Source organism: Heterodontus francisci, chromosome 5, assembly GCF_036365525.1.
Source record: "Heterodontus francisci isolate sHetFra1 chromosome 5, sHetFra1.hap1, whole genome shotgun sequence".
Taxonomy (NCBI): domain Eukaryota; kingdom Metazoa; phylum Chordata; class Chondrichthyes; order Heterodontiformes; family Heterodontidae; genus Heterodontus; species Heterodontus francisci.
This window is the reverse complement of record NC_090375.1, coordinates 82,478,735-82,506,177: the sequence shown is the minus strand read 5'-3', so window position 1 is coordinate 82,506,177 and position 27,443 is coordinate 82,478,735. Positions and strand designations below refer to the sequence as shown.

At 44.9% G+C, this 27,443-nt stretch overlaps 1 protein-coding gene across 1 annotated transcript in view; it reads left to right on the top strand.

Annotated features, from left to right (window-relative positions):
- Positions 1-27,443, top strand: part of smchd1 (structural maintenance of chromosomes flexible hinge domain containing 1) — a 268,185-nt gene that overhangs the window by 128,606 nt on the left and 112,136 nt on the right. Inside the window, exon 31 of the mRNA XM_068031705.1 lies at positions 792-871. Coding sequence (XP_067887806.1) covers positions 792-871 — 80 coding nt within the window. The remainder of the gene's footprint in view (positions 1-791; positions 872-27,443) is intronic.

Below are 27,443 nucleotides of genomic sequence, written 5' to 3'. Positions count from 1 at the left end.
ATAATAGATTCCAGCATTTTCCCTATGACAGATGTTAAGCTAACTGGCCTGTACTTTCCTGCTTTCTGTCTCCCTCCTTTCTTGAATAGAGGAGTCACATTCGGGACCGAATTCCTAACAGCTTCTAAAAGGGAAGTGGACAAATACTTGAATAAGTAAAAGCTAAAAGGATAAGGTTCTTGACAGGGAAATTGGAGTAAAGAGCTGGCACAATTGTGTTGGGCCGAACAGCGGCCTCCTGTGTTGTAAGATCCTGTGATTGTGTTTTGATATATTTTTGCATTGTCGTCTCCATTCTTCACAAGAAAATTTAGTAAAGCTGCCTCCCAGCTTTCCCCGAGTTCTTCCGGACCCATCTGACTTGGAGCTGGTGTACTGTTATTTTGGGATCTCTGTGCCATATTTTCTCATCAAAGTATACATGTGGTCTGAGCAAGGTTTTCAATCATGGAGTGGGGACAGGATAGAAAGAGATTACATAGCGTGAAAGTTATAAAAGTTTCTCAAAGGGACAGTACAATTTCGTACCCTCCTCTTTCATTGCCTCCACCACCCAACCCCACCCCCGGGTAGAGTATAGCAGAGGTTGAATTTCAGCCATTCTGTGTAGAAAACAGTTTTATAGATTTTTATATTTCAACGGTAGTGCTGTATAACAGCCATGTGTAATGCCCACGAATCCGGTGATATGGTGGTACGTGGGTGAACTAGGGGTGTTACTTGGATTTCTTCATCCTTTGAGTGAAAAACGGAATCTTATTTCTATAACAAATGATTTATTTTCCTTCCAGCTGTCACCAACACCACCACAGCAGAAAACTGATGAAAATGGAAGGGCAAGTTTTGGCTCGTTTCAAATCTTTGCAACAAGGTAGAGTTAAATCAAATAATTTTTCTTGTCATCTCACATGTTCTTGCTACTCCCATCATAACTATAATTGATGAAACAATCTCTGATCACTCTCGACACATTCCCCCACCCCCTCCCAACTGTGCTTTGTGTCTGACCTTTTTTGCGGGGTGGGGGGGCAATCCCCCTCAAATCACTTGCCACTGCACACTCAACTTCCCAACTATTTAGTCTTTGGCTTGCAGTTTATCACAATATTGCTGTAGCTACCGCTTCATTAAATCTCACATTCCACCACCTTTAATGTCCATGTCCCCATTAGAACTAATACGCTCTGTCACCCGAATTGTTCTCTCTGGTACCTCTCATCTCTGCTCCCTTAAGCCCGTTGATTTTGAACATCTTTTGCGAACAATTCGTTTAACTATCCATCACCAGATCTGTCTGGACTAGTTGAAGCATTATCGAATTATGCCCTCCATCACTAAAACTGCTCAATATTCTAAGATGAGTCAGGAATGCAAAGATCATTCCTGGCTTCTGCTCACCACAATCTGCCTTAAAACATCCTCCTCTGCCTTCTCCAGTCTCAACTCTGGCAATAAGTGCAAGGAGGTCATGAATGCAAAGGTATAGACTATCCGTTCAGCTGCCTCTGTCACTTCCCTCCCTTCTCCTAGCCCATCAGGACAAACTTCCTCAGATGTCCTAGCCCTGAACTTAGGCCTTTCTCTAGATTCTATCCTAAGTCTTACAATTCTCCATCTGACCTCAACTTGTCCATGGAACCCAACTGCTGCTCCCGTGACCCATTCTGCCTAATTTGCTGACCACTGAACTTCTGTTCCTGGGCCCCATGTTAGCTGATATTGTTAACATCTCTGTCTCCTCAAATACCATTCCACATCTGCTGACATCAGTCCTATCCTAGTCTCCTCTGCCTTTGCAAACTACCACCCCCTCTCCAAACTCCTTTCCTCTCCAAATCTTTGAATGCTTTGTCACTTCCTAAGTCTGTGCTCATCTTTCCCATAAATCCATGCTTGAAACTCTCCAATCAGGTTTCCAGCTCAGCCACAGTACTTCAACGGCCCTTATCATTCAATACGATCATGGTTGATTATCCAGTTCAATGCCTTTTTCCCTCAATATCCTCATATCCCTTTATGTCATTGGTATTTAGAAATCTGTCAATCTCTGCTTTAAACATACTCAATGACTGAATTTCCACAGCCCTCTGGGGTAGTGAATTTCAAAGATGCACAACCCTCTGCGGAAATAAAGTGGCTTCCCCCTTATTTTGAAATGGCTCTAGACTGCCCAACAAGGGGAAACATTTTAGCTGCATCTCCCCTGTCTATCCATTTAAGTATTTTGTAGATTTCAATGAGATCACCTCTCATTCTTCGAAACTCTAGAGAATACAGGCCTAGTTTCCCTAATCTCTCTCCATAAGACAGTGTCGCCATCCTGGGAACAAGTCTGGTGACCCTTCTTTACACTCCCTCTATGGCAGTTAAATCCTTCCTAAAGTAAGGGGACCAAAACTGCACACAGTATTCCAGGTGCGGTCTAATCAAGGTTCTGTATAATTGAAGTAAGACTTGACTACTCCTGTACTCAAATCCTCTTGCGATAAAGGCGAACATACCACTAACCTTCTTAATTGCTTGCTGCACCTGCATGTTAGCTTTCAGTGACTTATTGACAAGGACATCCAGGTCCCTTTGCACATCTACACTTTCTAATCTCTTGCCATTTAAGAAATACTCTGCACATCTGTTCTTCCTACCAAAAGTAGATAACCTCACATTTTTCCACATTATATTCCATCTGCCACGTTCTTGCCCACTCGCTAAGTCTGTCCAAATCCCCTTGAAGCTGCTTTGCATCTTCCTTACAACAGACATTCCCACCTAGGTATTGTGTTATCTGTGGACTTGGAAATACTTGGTCCCCACTTCCAAATCATTAATATATATTGTGAACAGCTGGGGCCCAAGCACAGTACCCCACTAATCACAACCTGCCAACGCGAGAGTGACCTGTTTATTCATACTCTCTGTTTTCTGCCTGTTAACCAATCCTTAATCCATGCCAGTATATTACCTCCTATCCCATGTGCTTTAATTTTGCTAACCAACCTCCTGTGGGGGACTTCATCAAAAGCCTTCTGAAAATCCAAGTATACCACATCCACAGACTCCCCTTTATCAATTCTGTTAGTAATGTCCTCAAAAAATATCTTTGAACAATGCATAAGGAGGATGTGGCTTAAAAGGGATGCAATCTTATAACTGTCTCAGCTCCTATAACCAGAACTGCTTCAACAGATTCATTAAACATGATTTCCCATTCATAAATCTCTGTTGACTATGGATTTATTGTTCATTTATCACATCCTTTAGAATAGATACTAACGTTTTCCCTACTGCTGATGTAAGGCTAACAGGTCTGTTGTTCCCAGCTGTGTTTCTCCCTCCCTTCAAGTCCTGGTATCAACCTTCAACCCCATTAATTTCTCCAATACAACCTTCTTACTAATACTAATTTCCTTCAATTCCTCATTCTCCCTAATCCCTTGGAATGCTAATTCTGGGAGATTTCTTGTATCTTCCTCAGTGAAGACAGACACAAAGTAATCATTTAGCTTCTCTGCCATTTCTCTATTCCCCATTATAAATTGTAATGGACCCATGTTTGTCTTAGCCAATCGTTTCCTTTTTACATACCTATAGAAGTCCGTTTTTGTTTTTTGCTAGTTTACATTCATATTCTAATCTCTCTATCAGTTTTTTGGTCCTCCTTTGCTGCATTCTAAAATCCTCTCAATCCTCAGGTTACTATTTATTTCTGGCAACTTTATAGGCCTTTTTTTTAATCTTATACAATCCTTAACCTCCTTTGTTATCCACGGTTGACTGCCTTTACTTTTGGAGTTTTTGTACCTTGAAGGAATGTATAGTTGCTGTAAACTATGTAATATTTCTTTCAAGATTATCCATTGCATATGTACTGTCATACCTTTTAATGTATTTTCCAGTCCACTTCAGCCAGTTTTCCCCTCATACCTTCATAATTTCCTTTGTTCAAATTTAACACCCTGGTTTCAGATTGAACTACCTCACTTTCAAACATAATGTAAAATTCTATCATATTATGGTCACTCATCCCAAAAAATTATTTTACAACAAGATTATTAATTAGCCCTTTCTCATTACATAATAGATTTAAAATAGCCTGTTCTCTAGTCGGTTCCTCAACATACTGCTCTAGAGAACCATCCCTAACACACGCCAGAAACTCGTCCTCTACAGCATTAGTGCTCATTAGGTTTACTCAGTCTGTATGTAGATTGATGTCACCCATGATTATTTTGTTACCCATGCTACATGCTTCTCTAATCTCCTGATTAATACCATGCCCAACACTACCACTATTGTTTCGTGGCCTATAAACAACTCCTACAAATGTTTGCTGCCCCTTGCTGTTTCTTAGCTCCAGCCAAACAGATTCCACATTTTGTTCTTTCAATCTGAGATCCTCCCTTACTAATTTTCTGTTCCATTTCCTTATTATCAGTGCAACACCACCTCCTTTTTTTGTCTGTGCTTCCTAAATGTCGAATATCCTTGAATATTCAGTTCCCAGTCTTGGTCACCCTGTAGCCATGTTATAGCAATTAGATCGTACCCATTTACCTGTATTTAGGCCTTTAAATCATCTACCTTGTTGTGAATGCTGTGAGCATTCAGGTAGAGTGCCTTTAACCTTTTCTTCTTGACATTCTGCATTCTAAGCCTAGTTTATGCTTGCCTTTGTTTCGCCTGCCTTCTAATGTCAATTGCTACTTTTCTACCTCCTGTTACCAGCTTTACTTCCTTCCAATTTGAGCTACCCCTCAGGTTCCCATCCCCCTGACAAGCTAGTTTAAACTCTTCCCAACAGCACTAGCAAATCTCTCTGCGCAAGGTTGTTAGATCTGATCCTGTTGAGGTGTAGCCCATCCATCTTGTGCAGGTTCCACCTGTCCCCGAACTGGTCCCAGTGCCTCAGAAATCTGATGCCCTCCCTCCTACACCAATTCTCCCGCCATGTGTTCAATCGATCAGTTCTCCTATTCTTCTGCTCACTAGCATGTGGCATTGTGAGTAATCCTGAGATTTACTGCTTTGGAGGTCCTGCTTTTTAACTTCCTTCCTAACTCCCTAAAATCTGCTTTCAGGACCTCATCCCCCTTCCTACTTATGTCACTGGTACCAATGTGGACCACGACCTCTGGCTGTTCACCCTCCCCCAGAAGGATGTCCTGCAGCCGCTCCGTGACATCCTTGACCCTTGCACCAGGGAGGCAGCACACCATCCTGGAGTCATGTTTACTGCCACAGAAAAGCCTGTCTGATCCCCTGACTATCGAATCCCTGATCACTATTGCTCTTCCATTCTTCTTCTGCCCCCCTTGTGCAGCTGAGCTACCCACGGTGCCACGGACCTTGCTCTGGCTGCATTCCCCCGAAGAACCATCGCTCTCACCAGTATCCAAAATGGAAAACCGGTTAGCAAGCAAGATAGACTCTGGTCTCCTGCACTGTCTGCCTGGCTCTCTTAGACTGCCTGGCGGTCACCCATTCCCTCTCTGCCTGCATGCTCCTAACCTGCGGTGTGATTACCTCCCTAAAAGTGCTATTCACGTAGTCCTCCGCCTCATGGATGCACAACACTGACTCCAGCCGCAGCTCGAGTTCCAAAACCCGGAGCTCAAGCTTCTGCAGCCAGTGACACTTCCTGCAGATGTGTTCATCTAGGACACATGACTTCGCACATACCTCAGGACATACATTCCACTTGGCCGAGCTGACCTGCCGTAACGTAACTTAAAAAACCTATTGTTACAATGAGAAGTAAAATAACTTACCAGTTACTCACCAAACAGTTTTTTCCCCTGTACCGAAGAGCGAGGCAGCTACTAGAGGTAGAAGAAAGAAAGGAGCCCCTTCCTCAAGCGCCAATCTCCCACTTTACACTCTGTGCAGTCAAATTAATTTTTTTCTTAATTTATAATTCCCCTCCTTACTGAACTCCCTCACTTGCCGAACTCCCTTCTTCACACTCTGTGCCCTCCAACTGCCGGCACTGCAGAGCCACTGGCCTTCCGATTGGCTGGCAGCTCGTCTCTAAAAGGGACGGCATCTTCGATGGTGGCCTACTTAACTGGGCCTCCATCACTGGGATAAAATCCAGCCCATTGTCTTTGGTTCCTGCCACATGTTCCATTCCCTAACCACTGTTTCCATTCCTATCTGAGGCTGAACCAGACTGTTTGCAACCTAGCTGTTATCTTTGACCCCGAGATGAGTTTCCAATGGCATATCCACACCATCACCAAGACTGCTTGCTTCCACTTGTGTATTATCCCTTGTCTCCTATCCTGCCTCAGCTCACCTGCTGCTGAAACCCTCATCCATTCCTTTGTTAGCTCCGGACTTGACCATTTCAGCGTAATCCTAGATGGCTTCCTATCTACCACCCTCCAAAAACTTGTGCTCATCCAAAACTCTGCTGCCTGTATTTTGACTCATTCCAAATCTCATTCACCCATCTCTCTGTGCTTGCTGAACTTCACTGGCTTCCAGTCTGACACTGCCTGAATTTTAAAATCATCTTTGTTTTCAAATCCTTTCATGGCCTCGCTCCTTCTTATCTCTAGCCTCCTCCAGCTGTACAAACTTTCACAATCTCTTCCCTCTTCAACTTCTGGTCTCTTGCTCTGCCTCGATTTTAATTGCACCACTGTTGGTGGCTGTGATTTCAATTGCCTTGGCCCTAGGCTCCAGAATTTTTCTCTGCGCCTCTTTTAAAATGCCCTTTAAAATCTACCTCTTTGATCAAGCTGTTGGTCACTGTTCTGATATCTCCTTTTGTGGCTTGTTTTTTTTTATCGACATCGCTCTTGTTAAGTGCTTTGTGATGTTTAACTATGTTAAATGCACTACATAAATTTGTTGCAATAAATACTCTTCTGCATACCCTGCAATTTCTTCCCCAACCCCCTTTTTTTCGCACTTTCTCCCCTTCTCTCAAAGGCACTACCTTTTGTAGAAATGCAGTTTCATGGGCATCAGTGAGCTTCATCCTAATAGCCATTTTGCATGGGTGCACCAAGACAGTGGTCGGAATCTTCTTAGCGGGTGAAGGAAGTGGTGCCCAGCCTGCGCCGGCTGCATGTCGATTATTCACTGCAATATTCCATGCGGTGGCTCATTTGAATGGACGGGGCAACCCCCTGCCCCTCATGACGTGGAGGGTGCGGCCTGTCCGTCCGACCCAGTTAATGGCGTGCACAGGCGCTGACGCCATTTTTAAAGGGCTTTGAGCCCTTCTGGTGTATTTAAAGATTTGAAGCAAGATTTGTAAAAAAAACAAAACAATAACACACAGTATTTTTGTCCCTCTCCCACAATAACCATTAAATTTCTTATTTGCCCTCTCCACCCCAAAACACCTACCTGGTTCACCTCACCTTCTCGTTTCTCCCCCAACCCCCACATTGCATAAACTATAAACTTTACCCCTTCCCACCATATCCTTCAGCAATGAGAATACGTTACTGCCCCCTGCCAAGCACAGGAAAAAATTACCTGCTCCCCCCTCCCAACCAGTGTGACACCTCGTTTCCCCGGATGGGGATCCGAAGGTGCAGGAGTGCCGACCAACAGCACGAAGATCGCACTAGGATATAAGGTGGCGTGATTACCATTAATGCAGGTATGTAAATTTATTTCCATATTTAAACGGAGGGCCCATCGCCAAGAGGCGGGGCTGCTGCCACAAATCCTCGCCACTTCCGTGAGGATCGGGCCAGGCCCTCACGGCATTGGTGTCAGCGAAGGGACCTCATCTGGAGGGATCTTCAGGCACCCACACCACGAACCCCGACTCCTGAGGTGGGGGGCGGGTGGGGAGAACTAAATTCAGTCCAGTGAATATAGGCAGGCTGTTTGACTCTGGAGGGTATTGCAGCTGAGCCCAATCCTGCTCTCATTCAAAGTCAATATGTAGACTTTCCAGCACTAGACAATCAGTAGTGGAAGAAATGGTTCATTTTATCCTGCCCCATTCCTAGTTTAGAGATAGTGGACTGGATTTTGTTCTCCCCGGGCGTCGGGGTCTGTGTATGTGTGGCAGGGGGGTGGGGTGCCTTGAAGATGCCCCCGGGAGAGGGCTGGTACGCATCCCGTCTCCGGGAGGGCCCTGCCCAATATTAGCGGCGGTGGCGGCGAGGCCTCATGGCGGCCTCCCTGCCGCTTGGCGACGGGACCCCCTTTTGAATATTTAAATAAATTAAAATGAATGAAGAAATTATACTAATGCTGCCATCTGCTGTCACGCTGCCAACTTCAGCCCAGTGGCCAGAACCCCCATGCCTTCGGATCCCTGTCCAGGGAAACAAGACGCCATACTGGTGGGAAGGGGGAGAAGGTAAGCTTATCAATATGGGGGGGGGCGGGGGGGGAAGGGGAGAGGGAAATGGGGTTAAAGTAACATCATGGGTGTAGGGGATGGTGGGAAGGGTTGGAAAAGTTTATCTAGTTTGGGGACAGTGGGGGGAAAGGTCAGATAGACAAGCTAAGTATTTTTTGTGGGGGTAGGGGGAGGGAGGACGGACAAATAATTTATTTGTCACTGTGGGGGTAGAGAGAGGGTCAGATTGACTTAAACTTTAAATATTTAAATTTCCTGGTAAGGCTGAAAGCCCTTCACAAATGGCGTCAGTGCCTGTGCACAGGCGGCTGACTCCATTGCCAGGGACAGACAGCCAGTCCGCTCCATGTGATTGCGGTTGTGGGGGTGGTGGTGGTGGGCCCGCCCTGGCTATTGAAATGAGCTGCTGCACGGAAGATTGCGGCAGCTCCACGACCCGCCGCCAACATCGCAGCGGGCACAGACGCACGGATGATTCAGCCCATGAGTCCATCTGCAACATCCCATCTGTGGCTCTAGCTGGAGTCAACTACATTAACACGGGCCTGGGTTAAATTTAGAACATTCTGGTTTATATGATTTAATATCGCATCTCATGAAGCATTTACCTACTGAAAAACATTGGGCGGGTTGTAGTTACCCATTTTCAATTTTTCCAAATTGAACATAAATGCAATGTATTTCTAGAGTTTTTTTAATATTTGGAAAATTAGGCTGTAGTTGGTATGAAGTATGAGCACCTTTTAAACAAGATTGTTACTGTACACGTAGTTACACTGTACCTTGCATTGTTAAACTGGCGTCCTGTAAAACTTCAGTGATGCCAAATGTTAGTATTACTGCAGAATAGTAATTGAAAGTGACCGCTTGAATCAAAAATGAGCTGCAATATTATCTACACGCTAAAGATTCCTGGTCAGTCTTCACCAATTCTAATATGGGATTCTGTCAGTTAACTAAAAGACTTAAATACATAATGCACAAAAAACAAGATATGCAGGGTATCAAAAGGAGTCTATATGACAATTATCCAACAATCTTATTTTGATTTTTTTTAAAGTTGCTGCCCTTAAAGAATACCTTTGGAGTACTGAATATTTGAGGGCGGTAAACACTTACCCACAACCCATACCTAAAATTTGCAGAGCCACCACATTTTTCTATTACCTTTTGTGCTGATATTTATATGAAATGGCCATATTAATATGTTCATACCATCCAGTTTTTTCACAGTTTGTGTTATGAGCTCACAGGACACCAGTCTGGTGTGTACTGAGTCTTTAATGATACTGACTGTAATGGCTGCCTCCAGTCAGAGTGCCTTATGGCAGAGGTCACATTACTACGGCAAGCCAGAAAGCACATTGATACAGGATTGCATTTCAATCGCAAACATCCCCCTTTCATACAAAAATTTTTTTTGCATGCATTATCATTGACACAGTGAGTTGTCCAAGTTACCCACTATGCACACAGCTGATCTCATGCATTAGTAGTTTGTCGTTCTTTTCAGTCTTTGCACGTGCATTGCGCACACAGTCATTAAGTCGTGCCTGTCTCTTAATGGTGCGTGTGCATATTGTCCGTTGCTCACCTGGTTGATTTTCCTGCTCCAGTGAGTGTCACTCCCTTGTCACTTGTTGCTGTGGTAACTGTTGTTCCATCTCTGTTGTTGGGGTGCTGTGGACCTCTGGGGCTGATGGTTGCTCTGTGGTCTGTGCAGTTGGTGAGTTCTCATCTTTCTGATTGGCTGCCTGCTGTGAAGGAACAGCTTCTCCAGTTGTGCGTGCATGCCTGCAGTTGTGACTGTGTCTGGTCCTTCACTGCCACCGCATACAATCGAGGTGACAACTGCTCTATGCAGGTTGCAAGTTGCCGTTTGGGCTGACTCTTGTTGAGTGCGTTGAAGGTTTGTACCCTGACTAGCTCTCCAATGCTCAATTCTGGCAATGGTTCAGCATTTTTGTCAAAATGAAATTTGGCTTTCCGCCATTGATTTTGTCTGCCCACTCTGCGGAATCTGAGCGCTCCTTCCCCACAGCCTCCACCTCGAGCGCCTGAGCAGCTAACTGACAGATTTTCCTCTTCCTCGCTGCCTGTATGACTCACGTCGCCTTGCAACTGGAAAAGGCATACTCTTTCTGGCACCCACTCCTGTAAGCCATCTCCTGGGTTTTCTCTTTTTGCACATTAAGGGTTACCAGTTCAAGCTTTAGACATGCTTCTGCTGAGATAAATGGCTTTTGCTTGCCTTCTATGATTTGGAACTCCAGATCTTCGTCGTTGTCATTGCAATAGGTTCTCAGAGTAACTTGTCCTCTTGTCACTAGTATGGTGCCATGATATAGCCTCAACCTTACTTTTGAGGGCATCATTTTTGGATCGTCATGTTGAGCCACTTTGCACAGGTCTGTGAAGGTCATGATATTGCATGACGCACCGATATCTATGGCACTTTATGCTGACTTGATATTCTCCTGTCATCATTCCAACAGTCACAAACCATTTATCACCGATCGACCTGTCTGAAGCAACCCGTTGTATAGTGATTCGTCAGAATCTTCGGCTGATGTCTCTCCTGTGGCCATCTGTACCTCCTTGTTTTGCTTCCTCCTAGCCAAGCACTTGCGTGCAAAATGATTCAGCTTCTTGCAGTGAAAACACTGCTCTCCCCACACTGAACATGCCTTCTTTTCCTGTGCGTGATGTCCTCCGCAATATTTGCATCCTGCCCTTTGTCTCTGATCTTTCTGCCCTTTTGCCCTGGAATGTCTATCAGCATAATGCAAGGCCTGGTCTGTTCTGCCATGAGTATGCTCTAGCTGCTGATTTACAACCTCAGCGCTTCACACCTCGATCGCTTTCCTGCGAGTCAGTTTTTCTTCTCCGTAGACGTGCACTCGCTCTGGGATCTCTTATGCCTAATACAATCCTGTCTTTAGTTAGATCATCTTTTAGTAGTGCAAATTCACAGGATTCTGCAAGCTGTGTTAATGCAGTCACATATTAATCAATGGACTCTTTTTCACCTTGGGGCCCTAATATTGAACACATAGGTTACGATCACTTGGGGTTCAAAGCGTGCCTTCAAGGCTTTGAAAATTTCTGACGTCTTTTTTTTTTGTTCAGAGAGATTTAGGGTAGAAGCATAAGTCTCGATTGTCCAAAGAAAAACATGGCAATAACATCCTTTTTCTTGCCTTCTTGGGGTGCTAAGTCATAACTAGGCACAGTTCCATAAATACTTGCAGCTTTCTAGCACATCTCTACATACTGTGGCTCTTTTCTGTGCATTTGGAAAGTAAACTGTAGACAAGTTATTGTTAATGTGAGATTTACAACTAAGCTTGATTTGGTCCACACAATGTCTGCAAGCACGATTTCAAAAGAAATCACTGGAAAGCAACTAGGAATGAGAATTCTGACTATCCCCTCTCCTTCCCCAAATGGAGGTGCTGAAGTCAGTTTTCGGACCTTTATTACAAAAGTGTTGATTAAGTGCTTCAACTCTGAAGACTGAGGTCCCTGGCATGTTGAGAGAAAAAGTTTTAATTGGACAGCCTTGTTTGTTGATTATATGCTAGTTAAGTTTGAATTGCAGTTCACTTCCTCCTATAAATTGGCACATTGTCTTATAATTTCTGTGTAGCTGCTCTTCATTTTAGGCTAGTGTATTATATGTGGAGTGGTTCAAAGTTTTATTAACTGGTGTTTGGAATGAAAGCCAAATATGCATAAAATTCTCTAATGTGCATGCACCTCGTTGTTAGACACATTGCCTTTCTATAATACTTTGCTCTTATACCTAAACTTATACCTTAACAGTACCAGTCTTCGCACCTTGCATCTTCATGTTCTATGCCATTATACTCCCTGCCTGAGACCAGTTATCCCTGTTGCTTCTCCTGGCTATATTATCGCTGGATCATCACTACCCCTAGTTGTTACTGAACTGTCCCGGTCCAAAGAAATAAATGTATTCCTTTTCAAAATCCCACTTCTGATGAGGAATACCAAATTCTCAGCAGTGACCAGGAATCAGCTTCTAAGTTTCTAAAGAAGAAAATTGTTCGGAAAAGTTCTGGAATGTTGGCTGCTGGTCACCACTAGGTGTTGCTATTCAAAGGCAAGAAGTTCTGAAGCATTGCCCTATACTGAAGAGCCCTATGTTATTTAAGTAAATGTTTTCATTTAAATAATCTCTAGATTACTACTGGGCAAGTTATTTGTGTTTTTTAAGCTTTTTGGGTAGAGGAGAAACACAAGAACAGAAGAAAAGTTTACCTTGTCACTGCCCGGCTCCTTTCTAGTACTAATCTGCCTCCCCATTCCACTTCAAGCACCCATGCTTTTCCCCACACAGTACTCCTGATCAAAAGAACATGATAGCAGCAGGAGTCAACCATCAGACCTGCTTGCCTGATGCACCATTCACTAAAGTCATGGCTGATCATCTACGTTAGCTATACTTAACCTGCACTATCCCCATAATCCCTGATCCTCTTAGTATTCAAAAATATCTCAATCTCTGTCTTGAAAATACTCAGTGATTGAACATCCAAAGTCCTCTGGAGTAGAAAATTCCACAAAATTCGCAACCCTTTGAGTGAAGAAATTTCTCCTTATCTCAGTCCTAAATGGCAGATCGCTGCTTCTGAGACTGACCCCCAGTTCTGGACTCTCCAACTAGGGGAAGCATCCTTCCAGTTTCTACACTGCCCCTTATGAAATCTCCAATAAGATCATCTCTCATTCCCCTAAATTCTGGGGAATATAGGCTTAATCTATTCATTCTATTCTCATGGGGCAATCTCCTCATCCCAGAAATCAGTCTTGTGAACCTATGTTGCACTCGCTGTAAGGCAAGTATATCCTTCCTTGGATAAGGAGACAAAAACTGTATACAGTACTAAAGGTCTGATTTCACTAAGGCCCCTATATTAGCAATAAAATGTTTTCCTCATACTCCAATTCCTTTTTAATAAAGACCGACATAACATACTTGCCTAATAGCTTGCTCCACATGCATGTTGACTTTGATTCATGTACAAGGGCATCCAATCCCTCTGCCAACATTTCCCAGTCTCTCAATTTTACAGCAATCACTTCAAAAGTATGTCATTGGCTGTAAAACGCTTTGGGACGTCCTGTTGTCGTGGAAGGTGCTACATAAATGCAAGTCTTTCAACAAAATAATTTGCTTTTCTATTTTTCTATCATAGTACAGGACTTTACATTTCTTCATTATATTCTAGCTGCCGTGTTCTTCACTCACTTAACCTCTCTATATCCCTTTGCGGTTTCTGTGTCCCCCTTACAGCTTACTTTACCACGTAGCTTTGAATGGTCAGCAAACCTGGACACTTCGCACTCAGTTCCCTCATCTGACACAATGATATAGATTGTAAATAGCTGAGGCTCAAGCACTGATCCTTGCAGTGCTCCAGTAGTTGAAGCCTGCCAACCAGAAAATGGTCCATTAGTGGTAGGCGGTGGTGTAGTGGTATTATCACTGGATTAGTAACCCAGAGACCCAGGGTATTCCTCTGGGAACATGGGTTCGAATCCCACCACAGCAGAAGGTGGAATTTGAACTTAATAAAAATCTGGAATTAAAAACTGGTCTAATGATGGCCATGAAACCATTGTCGATTGTTGTAAAAACCCATCTGGTTCACTAATGTCCTATAGGGAAGGAAATCTGCTGTCCTTACCTGGTCTGGCCTACATGTGACTCCAGACCCACAGCAATGTGGTTAACTCTTACATGCCCTCTGAAATGGCCCAGCAAGCCACTCAGTTGTACCTAACCGCTACGAAGTCTATAAAAAGGAATGAAACCGGACGGACCACCCGGCATCGATTTAGGCATCGGAAACGACAACGGCAAACCCAGCCCTGTCGACCCTGCAAAGTCCTCCTTACTAACATCTGGGGGCTTGTGCCAAAGTTGGGAGAGCTGTCCCACAGACTAGTCAAGCAACAGCCTGACATAGTCATACTCACGGAATCATACCTAACAGACAATGTACCAGACACTGCCATCACCATCCCCGGGTACGTCCTGTCCCACCGGCAAGACAGACCCGGCAGAGGTGGTGGCACAGTGGTATACAGTAGGGAGGGAGTTGCCCTGGGAGTCCTCAACATCGACTCCGGACCTCATGAAGTCTCATGGCATCAGGTTAAATATGGGCAAGGTAACCTCCTACTGATTACCACCTACCGCCCTCCCTCAGCTGATGACTCAGTACGCCTCCATGTTGAACACCACTTGGAGTAAGCACTGAGGGTGGCAAGGGCACAAAATGTACTCTGGGTGGGGGACTTCAATGTCCATCACCATGAGTGGCTCGGTAGCACCACTACTGGCTGAGTCCTAAAGGACATAGCTGCTAGACTGGGTCTGCGGCAGGTGGTGGGGGAACCAACACGAGGGAAAAACATACTCTACCTCGTCCTCACCAATCTGCCTGCTGCGGATGCATCTGTCCATGACAGTATTGGTAGGAGTGACCACCGGACAGTCCTTGTGGAGACGAAGTCCCGCGTTCACATTGAGGATACCGTCCATCGTGTTGTGTGGCACTATCACCGTGCTGAATGGGATAGATTTCGAACGGATCTAGCAATGCAAAACTGGGCATCCATGAGGCGCTGTGGGCCATCAGCAGCAGAATTGTACTCAACCACAATCTGTAACCTCATGGCCAGGCATATCCCCCACTCTACCATAACCATCAAGCCAGGAGACCAACCCTGGTTCAATGAAGAGTGCAGGAGGGCATGCCAGGAGCAGCACCAGGCGTACCTCAAAATGAGGCGTCAACCTGGTGAAGCTACAACCCAGGACTGCTTGCATGCCAAACTGCGTAAGCAGCATGCGAAAGACAGAGCTAAGCGATCCCATAACCAACGGATCAGATCTAAGCTCTGCAGTCCTGCCACATCCAGTCGTGAATGGTGGTGGACAATTAAACAACTAACTGGAGGAGGTGGCCCCACAAATATCCCCATCCTCAATGATGGGGGAGCCCAGCACATCAGTGCGAAAGATAAGGCTGAAGCATTTGCAACAATCTTCAGCCAGAAGTGCCGAGTTGATCCATCTCGGCCTCCTCCTGAAGTCCCCAGCATCACAGATGCCAAACTTCAGCCAATTCGATTCACTCCACGTGATATCAAGAAACGATTGAAGGCACTGGATACTGCAAAAGCTATGGGCCCTGACAATATTCCGGCAATAGTACTGAAGACCTGTGCTCCAGAACTTGCCGCGCCCCTAGCCAAGCTGTTCCAGTACAGCTACAACACTGGCATCTACCCGACAATGTGGAAAACTGCCCAGGTATGACCTGTACACAAAAAGCAGGACAAATCCAACCCGGCCAACTACCGCCCCATTAGCCTACTCTCAATCATCAGTAAAGTGATGGAAGGTGTCATCAACAGTGCCATCAAGCGGTACTTGCTTAGCAACAACCTGCTTAGTGATGCTCAGTTTGGGTTCCACCAGGGCCACTCAGCTCCTGACCTCATTTCAGCCTTGGTTCAAACATGGACAAAAGAGCTGAACTCAAGAGGTGAGGTGAGAGTGACTGCCCTTGACATCAAGGCAGCATTTGACCGAGTATGGCATCAAGGAGCCCTAGCAAAACTGAGGTCAATGGGAATCAGGGGGAAAACCCTCCGCTGGCTGGAGTCATACCTAGCGCAAAGGAAGATGGTTGTGGTTGTTGGAGGTCAATCATCTGAGCTCCAGGACATCACTGCAGGAGTGCCTCAGGGTAGTGTCCTATGCCCAACCATCTTCAGCTGCTTCATCGATGACCTTCCTTCAATCATATGGTCAGAAGTGGGGATGTTTGCTGATTGCACAATGTTCAGCACCATTCGCAACTCCTTAGATACTGAAGCAGTCTGTGTAGAAATGCAGCAAGACCTGGACAATATCCAGGCTTGGGCTGATAAGTGGCAAGTAACATTCGTGCCACACAAGTGCCAGGCAATGACCATCTCCAACAAAAGAGAATCTAACCATCTTCCCTTGACATTAAACAGCATTACCATCGCTGAATCCCCCACTATCAATATCCTAGGGGCTACGATTGACCGAAAACTGAACTGGAGTAGCCATATAAATACTGTGGCTACAAGAGCAGGTCAGAGGCTAGGAATCCTGAGGCGAGTAACTCACCTCCTGACTCCCCAAAGCCTGTCCACAATCTACAAGGCACAAGTCAGGAGTGTGATGGAATACTGTCCACTTGCCTGGATGGGTGCAGCTCCAACAACACTCAAGAAGCTCAACAGCATCCAGGACAAAGCGGCCTGCTTAATTGGCACCCCATCTACAAACATTCACTCCCTCCACCACCGACGCACAGTGGCAGCAGTGTGTACCATCTACAAGATGCACTGCAGCAATGCACCAAGGCTCCTTCGACAGCACCTTCCAAACCTGCGACATCTACCAACTAGAAGGACAAGGCAGAAAATACATGGGAACATCACCACCTGCAAGTTCCCCTCCAAGTCACACACCACCTTGACTTGGAACTATATCGCCGTTCCTTCACGGTCACCGGGTCAAAATCCTGGAACTCCCTTCCTAACAGCACTGTGGGTGTACCTACCCCACGTGGACTGCGGCGGTTCAAGAAGGCAGCTCACCACCACCTTCTCAAGGGCAATTAGGGATGGACAAAAAATGCTGGCCTGGCCAGCGACGCCCACATCCCGTGAATGAATTTTTAAAAAATGTATTCCTACTTTGTTTACTGCCTGTTGAGCAATCCTCCATCCATGCTAATATGTCATCCCCAATCCTGTGAACTTTAATTTTGTAAAATAACCTATTGTGTGGCACCTTACTGAATTTTTTTGAAAATCTAAACACCATCCACTGGTTCTCCTTATCTACTGTACTAGTTACAACCTCAAAAAAACCCTTAACAGATTTTCCTTTCATAAATCTGAGTCTGCCCTGTCATATTGGGATTTTCCAAGTGCCCTATTACCCTGACCCTAATATGTCAGGTTAACTGGACTATAGCTCCCTCCTTTCTTGAATAGCGGGGTTATGTTTCCTACCTTCCAATCAACGGTGACAATTCTAAAATCTAGAAAACTGGTCCCACTGCCCCAAAAATCGGAAGCCCTCCCTCCTTCACCATGCCTCAAGCCATGCAATGATCCTCCCTATCTTCCTATTTCTTTTCTCAGTACAGTGTGTAACTGGGAGTAATCCAGAAATTACTACCTTGAGATCTCACTTTTTAACTTACTCCCTAGCTCCTGAAAGTCTGACCGTGAGACCTCAATACCTGCCTTCCTTATGTTGTTGATACTGACCGGTACCACAACTTCTGGCTCACTCCCCTCTGCAGAATATTCTGCACCTTTTTACTCTGGCTCCAGGGAAGTAAACATATCGTACAACTGTCCCCCTAACTGTGGAATCTTCTATGATGACCACATTTCTACTCTTCACTGTTTCCTTCCTGTGCAGTCCCTTGTCCGTTGCTGCCATGGTCCAGACTGCACTCCTTCAAGGTATCACTTCCAGCAGCCTCGAATGCTGAATACTGTTTTGAATGCACATATCCCTCAGGCTCCTCCACTTGCTGCTTCTTCTAGTTGGCCACCTCTCTACTATCCTGGACTCTGTGGAGATGCCAACTCATGGAACATAGCATCCAGGAAACACTCATCTGTCCTGATGCTCTGCAGTGACCCCAGCTGCCCATGAAGCTCAAAAGCCTTGACCCTGAGCTCCAAACTGGAGACACTTCTACACGTGAGGTCCCCCAAGACACATTAAGTGTCCTGAAGTTCCCACTTGGCACAGGAATTACAAGCAACAGGTCTCGGCTGACCATCCATGGTCTAAAAAAATCTCTATTCCCTCTTATAGAATCTAGGAAGTGTCTTGTTTGAACTGTTAATTTTAATTAATGCCTCTAGACCTGCTCTGTGATGATCTTATTTATTCACTTCCTGTTATACTTACACCAATTAAAATTTTTAATTTACCAGCTCCTAGTTTAAACAAATGCCCTAGTTGAGAAAGAAAAAGAGAATTACCACCGACCACTTACCTGCTTTCCTGTGACATCACACTTGGATTTTTTCCTCTTTTTTTAGATTGCGCTCACTCTGACTCCTGCTTAGTCCCCACCACCATTTTTAACTGTGTCTCTGACACTTCTCACTCTCAGGCACTTCTCACTCTCAGGCTTACTCATCCTTAGTCACAAATGCCTGATTACCTTTGTGTAACTTCCTGTCTATTCCTGATCCCCTCTGCATATTTTCTTTTTACCCAAGTTGTTACTCTACTCTGCAGCCTTGACTTTTATAGAGTCATAGAGTCGTACAGCATAGAAACAGGCCCTTCGGCCCACCACGTCCATGCCAACCATAATGCCTATCTGCCTGTATTAATTCCATATCCCTCTATGCCTTGCTCATTCAAGTACCTGTCCAGATGCCTCTTAAATGTTGCTACTGTTCCTGCCTCCACCACCTCCTCAGGCAGCTCATTCCAGATTCCCACTATTCTTTGTGTGAAAAATTTACCCCTTTGATCCCCTTTAAACCTCCTCCCTCTCACCTTAAATCTATGCCCTCTGGTTTTAGTCACCCCTATCATGGGAAACAGACTCTGGCTATCTACCCTATCTATGCCTCTCATAATTTTATATACCTCTATCATGTCCCCTCTCAGCCTCCTTCGCTCCAGGAAAAACAGACCCAGTCTATCCAATCTCTCTTTATAACTCAAGGCCTCCAAACCAGGCAACATCCTTGTGAATCTTTTCTGCACCCTCTCTAGCATAATCACATCTTTCCTGTAGTGCGGCGACCAGAACTGCACACTGTACTCCACATGTGGCCTAACCAACGTCATGTACAACTGTAACATGACGTCCCAACTCTTGTACTCAATGCTTCGGCCAATGAAGGCAAACATGCCAAACGCCGCCTTCACCAGCCTGTCTAACTGTGTTGTCACTTTCAGGGAACTATGTACTTGCACCCAAGGTCTCTCTGCTCAACAACACTCCCCAGGGCCCTGCCATTCAATGTATATGTCTTGCCCTGGTTTAACTTCCCAAAATGCATCACTTCACAGTTGTCTGCATTAAATTCCATTTGCCAATCCCTTGCCCACTTTCCCAGTTGATCTATATCTTGTAACCTTAGACAACCTTCTTCACTGTCCACTATACCACCAATTCTGGTGTCATCTGCAAACTTACTAATCATGCCCCTTACATTCACATCCAAGTCATTAATATATATGACAAACAACAGAGGGCCCAGCACCAATCCCTGCGGCACACCACTGGTCAGCGGCCTCCAATCTGAAAAACAACCCTCCACTACCACCCTCTGCCTTCCATCACCAAGCCAATTTTGGATCCAATTTGCGAGCTCACCCTGGATCCCATGTGTTCGAACCTTCTGGACCAGCCTACCATGCGGGACCTTGTCAAAGGCCTTGCTAAAGTCCATGCAGACAACGTCCATCGCCCTGCCCTCGTCAATCCTCTTGGTCACCTCCTTGAAAAACTCAATCAAATTTGTGAGACATGATTTCCCACGCACAAAGGCATGCTGACTATCCCTAATCAGACCATGCCTTTCCAGATGCATATAAGTCCTGTCTCTCAGCATCCCTTCCAATAACTTTCCCACCACTGATGTAAGGCTCACCGGCCTGTAGTTCCGTGGCTTATCCCTGCTGCCCTTAAATAAAGGCACAACATTAGCTATCCTCCAGTCTCCCGGTACCTCACCCATGGCTAACGATCAGACAAAAGTCTCTGCCAGGGCCCCAGCAATCGCCTCCCTTGCTTCCCATAGCATCCTAGGATACACCCGGTCAGGCCCTGGGGATTTATCCAACTTAATGCGCTTCAAAACCTCCCAACACCACCTCCTTTGTAATGTTGATACTCCAGGATATCTGTGTTCTCTCCCTTGAACTCACTAGCTTCCATGACCTTCTCCACGGTAAATACGGACGAGAAATATTCATTTAAGACCTCGCCTATTTCCTCTGGCACCACACACACATTGCCACACTGATCCTTAAGGGGACCTACTCTCTCCCTAGCTGCCCTTTTGCTCTTAATATCCTTATAGAATCTTTTTGGATTCTCCTTTATCTTATCTGCCAGGGAAATCTCATGGCCCCTTTTTGCCCTCCTAATTTCCTTAAGTGTAGTCCTACATCCCCTTTACTCCTCGAGGGACTCGCTCGATCCCAGCTGCCTATACCTGACATATGCCTCCTTCTTTGTCCTGACCAGACCCTCAATATCCCTAGTCAACCAAGGTTCCCTAAACTTGCCAGCCTTATCCTTCCATCTGTCGGGAACATGCCGGCCCTGAACTCTTCCTATCTCACTTTTAAAAGCCTCCCACTTGCCAGACGTCCCTTTACCTGTAAACAGCTTCCCCCATTCAACTTTTGAGAGTTCCTGTCTGATGCCATTGAAATTAGCCTTCCCCCAATTTAGGACTTCCACCTGAGGATCAGTCTTCTCCTTTTCCATAACTATCTTGAAGCTAATAGAGTTATGGTCATGGTCCCAAAGTGCTTCCCCACTGACACATCAACCAGCTGCCCATCCTCATTTCCTAAGAGGAGGTCAAGTGTAGCCCCTTCTCTAGTAGGGCCATCCACATACTGCTTCAGAAAACTATACTGGACACACTTAATAAATTCTTCCCCATCTGATCCCTTAGCACTAAGGTAGTCCCAGTCAATATTAGGGAAGTTAAAATCACCTACTATTACAACCCTATAATTCCTGCACCTATCTGTGATTTCCCTGCATATATGCTCTTCCACTTCCCTCTGACTATTGGGGGGCCTATAGTATAATCCTATCAAAGTGATCACCCCTTTCTTATTTCTAAGTTCTACCTATATGGCCTCGCTGGACATTCCCCCTGGGATATCCTCTCTAAGTACTTTTGTGATGTCCTCCCTAATCAATAGTGCAACTCCCCCATCTCTTTTACCTCCACCTCTGTCATGCCGGAAAGATCGGTACCCCGGAACATTGAGCTACCAGTCCTGCCCATCCCTCAACCACGTTTCCGTAGTAGCAATAATATCACAATCTCATGTACCGATCCATGCTCTGAGTTCATCTGCCTTACCTGTAAAGCTTCTTGAATTAAAGTAAATGCAGTTTAGCCTACCAGACCTTCCAAGCTCCCTGCCCTGCCCGGCCTACCTACTGGACTTGCTTGCTTTAACCTCTACATTTTTTAAAGATTCGCTGTTGGAATGTGGACGTCACCGGCTAGGCCAGCATTTGTTGCTCATCCCTAATTGCCCTTGAACTGAGTGGCTTGCTAGACCATTTCAGAGGGCATGTAAGAGTCAACCACATTGCTGTGGGTCTGGAGTCACATGTAAGCCAGACCAGGTTAGGAAGGCAGATTTCCTTCCCTAAAGGACATTAGTGAACCAGATGGGTTTTTACAACAAGCGACAATGGTTTCATGGTCGGCATTAGACCAACATTTAATTCCAGATTTTTATTAGTTGAATTCAAATTTCACCATCTGCCATGGTGGGATTTGAACTCATGTCCCCAGAGCATTGGCCTGGGCCTCTGGATTACTTATCCAGTGACATTACCACTACGCCACCACCTCCCCCCATTTGCCTCAACTATCTCTCACCTGAGAGACTACTACTTTGGGTCCCACCCCCCTGCAAGACTAGTTTAAACCCTCCCTAGTAGCGCTAGCAAACCTCCCCGCAAGGATATTGGTCCCCTTCCAGTTCAGATGCAACCCGTCCCTCTTGTACAGGTCACCTCAGCACCAGAAAAGATCCAAATGGTCCAAGTAGCTGAAGCCCTCCCGTCTACACCACCTTGCATTTATTTGCCTAATCCTCCTATTCCTACCCTCACGAGCACATGGCACAAAGAGTAATCCTAAGATTACAACCTTAGAGGTCCTGCTTTTAACCTTCTGCCTAACTCCCTATATTCACTTTACTGGACCTCATCTCTCTTCTTGCCTCTGTCGTTAGTACCAGTATGGACCACGATCTCTGGCTGCTCACCCTCCCATTTCAGAATGTCCTGCAGCTGCTCAGAGACATCCTTGACCCTAGCACCAGGGAGGCAACGTACCATACTGGAGTCTTGTTTGCGGCCACAGAAACGCCTATCTGCACCCCTTACGATAGAATGCCCTGACACTATAGCTCTTCCAATACTTTTCCTCACCTGCTGTGCAGCCGAACCCTCCGTGGTGCTGCGAACTTGGCTGTTGCTGCTTTCCCCTGGAAGGTCATCCCCTCCCCCTAACAGTATCCAAAGCGGTATATCTGTTTGAGAGGGGGATGGCCACAGGGGTCTCCTGCATTACCTGCCTGCGCCTACTACTCTGTCTGGTGGTCACCCATCTCTTTTCTGTCTGTGCAGCCATTACCTGCGGTGGTGACCACATCACTAAACAAGCTATCCACGACGTCCTCAGCATTGCGGATGCTCCACAGTGAATCCACCCACAGCTCCAGCTCCATAATGTGGGTAGTCATTAGCTGCAGAGGGACACACTTCCTGCACACATGGTTGTCAGGGAAACTGGAAGCGTCCCTAATTTCCCACATAGCACAGGAGGAACATATCACGGGGCTGAGCTCTCCTGTCATGACTTACCCTTAGGTTAATTAGTTACTCCCTGAATTAAAAAATACTAATTATACTAGGGCCTTGTTCTACCCACTTCAATCTAAGTTCTTAAAAAAAAAAACACTTTAGTAGTACTCCCCTTATCTCCAGAGGTTTTATTTTCAGTAAAAAAAAAACTTACCCCTTATTTTTTAAGGTATTCTAACAGCTGTTACTCACCAACCAATCACCTTGCAGCTCTCCTGTGATGTCACTGTTGGCTTCCCCTTTCAAAACTCAGGTGCGCTGTTGCTGCACTTTATAAATACTGCTGGTCTCACTCGGTCTCCTTCTTTCCCACTGTCGCTACTCTTTTTAAACACCGCCGGTCTCACTCAGTCTCCTTCTTTCTCGCTATCGCTGCGCTTTTTAAACACCGCTGTTATCACTCAGTCTCCTGCTTTTCTCTTGCTGCTTTTGAACCTTACTGCCTTAAACCTAGTTATTTGTTTCACCAGGACACTGGTCCCAGCCAAGTTTAATTTGAGCCTATCTCAACAGAACAGCTCCTTCTTCCCCAAAACTGATGCCAGTGCCCCATGAATCAAGACCCCTGCTTCCCACACCACTCTTTCAGTATGCATTTGACCTGCTAATCTGTTTGTCCTTATGCCAAGTTAAAATTGGCTCAGATAACATCCAGAGATTATTACCTGTGAGGTTTTGCATTTTAATTTGGACTCTCGCTCTTCAAACTTTCTCAGAAAGACATCATTCCTAGTTCTACATGTCGGTTCCTACATGGGCCACAACAACTGGATCCTCCCCCCTCCCACTCCAAGTTCTTCTCCAGCTGCAAGAATATGACTCAATCCTGGCACAGAACAGACAGTACAACCTTTGGAACTCCCAGCTGCAGCTGCATAGAGCAGTATCTATCCCACTGACTACACTGTCCCCGACCACTACCACATTCCTTTTCACTCATTCCACTTGAGTGGCCACCTGTATACCATCGTACCATTGTCGGTTTGCTCATCCACCTGCAGACATTTCCCTCATCCACAGGGCAGCAGTAACATACCTACTGGATAAGGGCAAAGACTGAGGTTCCTCCAGCTCTGCACCTGGAGTCCCCTTACCTGCATGAGTCGCACTCACCCTGCTGTTCCTGGCCACTAACCAGAGCTGTTTCACTTCTAACCTAAGGAATGTGATTGCCTCTTGGATCCAAGCATCCAGATAATTCTCCCTCTGCCTAATGTCCACATCTTAGACTCTAGCTCTGAGCTGAATTTCCTCGAAATGCAAACACTTACTGCAAATATGGTTGCCAAGTTCCAAATGCTCTTCACAAGTTCTCATGTTGCAGTCATGGCACATGACCTGCACTTCCTCCCTTTAGACTCATAGAAAGTTTATGGCACAGAAAGAGACCACTTGGCCCATCATGTCTGTGCCGGCTGAAAAAGATCAACTCAGTCTAATCCCACCTTCCAGCATTTGGACCATATCCCTGCAGGTTCTGCCACTTGAGGTGCATATCCAGACACCTTTTAAATGAGGTGTGGATATCTGCCTCTGCTGCCCTTTCAGGCAGTGATTTCCAGACACCCACTACCCACTTGGTGAAAATGTTTTTCCTCATCTCCCCTCTAATCTTTCTGCCAATCTCTTTAAATCTATGCCCCCTAGTTACTGACCTCTCTGCTAAGGTAAATAGGCCCTTCACTCTATCCAGGCCCCTCCGAATTTTGTACATTTCAATCAGAGCTCCCCTGATCTGTTCCAAGGAGAACAACCCCAACCTATCCAATCTTTCCTCATAGCTGTCTTTTTCCAGTCCCGGCAACATCCTCGTAAATCTATTCTGTACTCCCTAGTGCAATTACATCCTTTCTGTAATGAGGTGACCAGAACTGCACACAGTATTCAAGTTGTGGCCTAGCCAATGATTTATACAGTTCCAGCATAACCTCCCCGCTCTTGTGTTCTGTACCTCGGCGAATAAAAGGAAAGGATCTCATCTGCCCTTCTTTTATTGACCTGCACTGCTACCTTCAGTGATCTGTGGACATTCACTCCAAGGTCCCTCACTTACTTCCTTGACACTTTTGTGTATTTTCCCATTGATAGTGTATTTCTTTGCCGTGTTTGACCTCTCCAAATGCATCACCTCTCACTTCTCCGGATTGAATTCCATTTGCCACTTCTCTGCCCATCTGACCAGTCCATCAATACCTTCTTGCAGGCTACAGCTATCCTCCTCACTATCTACCACATGGCCAATCTTTGTGCTGTCTGCAAACTTCTTGATTATGCCCCCTACATTTATGTCCAAATCATTGCTATCTATCTAATCACGTAGCTTGTATTTTTTTTGTTTAAGTTAGATCAAATTAAATATTTAACGGTAACTTGCAGTTGCCACACCCTTCTTGTGCTTTGACATCACTTTGCAAATTTTTTCACCCATGTTACTCAGACTCCCATTTTTCACTGCTGCGCTCTTGTCTTCACAGTGCTCCACTTGCTGTGCCTTCCTCAGCTGCAGCAGTTCTTCCTATATACTCGGCACTTTATTTGAAAAAGGATAAAATAAGCTGCATACTTAAAATAATCATGCCACAGATTTATACTTTCTGTGCAGATTTGCATGTAATTATGAATTCCACCTGAAAATGCCACTAACGCTGCCATCAACTATAAACATATGATTTAACTTACTTGATCCCTGTGAATCAATGCATCTACTTCAAAGTTGGTCTTTATGTGCTGAAAGATTTAATCATCCAATAATTTGAATTAGCAGTGTAAATAACGCAGCAAGTAGGAATTTCATCTTACAAAATTCTAATTATTAGTCTGAATCAGTGACTTCATTAAATTACATTGTACATTACATGGGATAAAGCAACATTTTCCTGCCACACCACATCCACAGGTATATATGTTTTTTTCTGTTTTTGTATTTGGAGAATTGTGAAAAATTTAAAAACTCCCTTCTGAACTGAAAAAATAGATAATTGCAAAATTTGTGTTGTATTTATTTATCTCTTTAAAAAATGTTCTGCAGTAATATAACTCTTCCTTATTTACAAAAATTGGGAATTTTAAAACTAGAATCTGTTTCAATCTTGAATTCCCCTCTGCCCCCACCCAACAAGGCCAAGGACAATCTTTTTTTGATGCAAAGGATTTGGGCATATGAAATGCATTTTTGAAGTTTGCTAATGACACCAAAGTAGGGGTTTACATTCAGCAAGGAATATTTTTCAATCTTGAATTCCCCTCTGCCCCCACCCAACAAGGCCAAGGACAATCTTTTTTTGATGCAAAGGATTTGGGCATATGAAATGCATTTTTGAAGTTTGCTAATGACACCAAAGTAGGGGTTTACATTCAGCAAGGAATATTCTACAGGAGAAGAGAGTTAGATCTCTGGAATGAGGTGGCAGATGCAATTTAATGAGAATTGTGAGGTAAAACAATTTGGCAGAAGAAAACGAGGACTGAGAATACATATTGAGTGGAATGATGCTAAAGGACATGAAGGAGTTCCCTGCAAGTGGAGGTAGAATTAAAGCCTTAAATCCAAAAGCATTTTGGGGCATGAATACAGTAGTAGAGAGGTAATACATTGTACAAAGAAATAGATTGAACACAGTTTGAGCACTGCAAGCAATTTTGAGTGTCCCATTATAGAAAGGCCATTAAAGCCATAGTGCACATACCAGGTAGATTCACAAGCATGATGATGGAATGTGAATCTCTAGTTGAAAAATGTGAGACAATTGAACTATTTCCACTGAACAGGGAAATGGAAACATTTGAGTTTTTTTAAGTTGTGAAGGGTTTTGATCAGGAGAGTAGGAAAAGATTTAAAGCAGATGATATAATAGGGTGATGGGGAAAGAGGAGGAGAGTGGTATTAGTTGTAAATTGCTCTAGCATAGAGCCAGCACATGCGCCTTAAGCTGAATAGCCTCCTCCTATGGTGTAAACTCCGATGCTTCCTTTGTGTGCTTATTTTGAATGGTGGAATATAGGTTCATGCCTAAGACTTTCACTATACTAAGTTCACCATCTAAGTTGTGCTGTAACAAAGCACAATCAACGCTTGGAGACTTCTCCACAAGGAACATAGGAAATAAAAATGAAGCAGAGTTGTGCTGTGCCAGTGATGTATACCGCCTGGTTTCGTTTTCATAGCTATGCTGTCAAAGATCATGGGGTGAATGGTCTATATTTGTGGGTATAGAAGGTGCATCGCAAGAGACCCCCACAAACAGGAAAGGATGGGGAAAAATGTAAAATAAATGTCCATTAGTGTAGTGATTATGGTACTAAACTAATAAGCCAGAGGTCCTGTGTTCAAATTCCAGCAAAGGAAAGTGAAATTGAATTGAATAAAAAGTGTGGTCTACTTCTAGTAAAAGCTGCTGTTGTATGCTCGA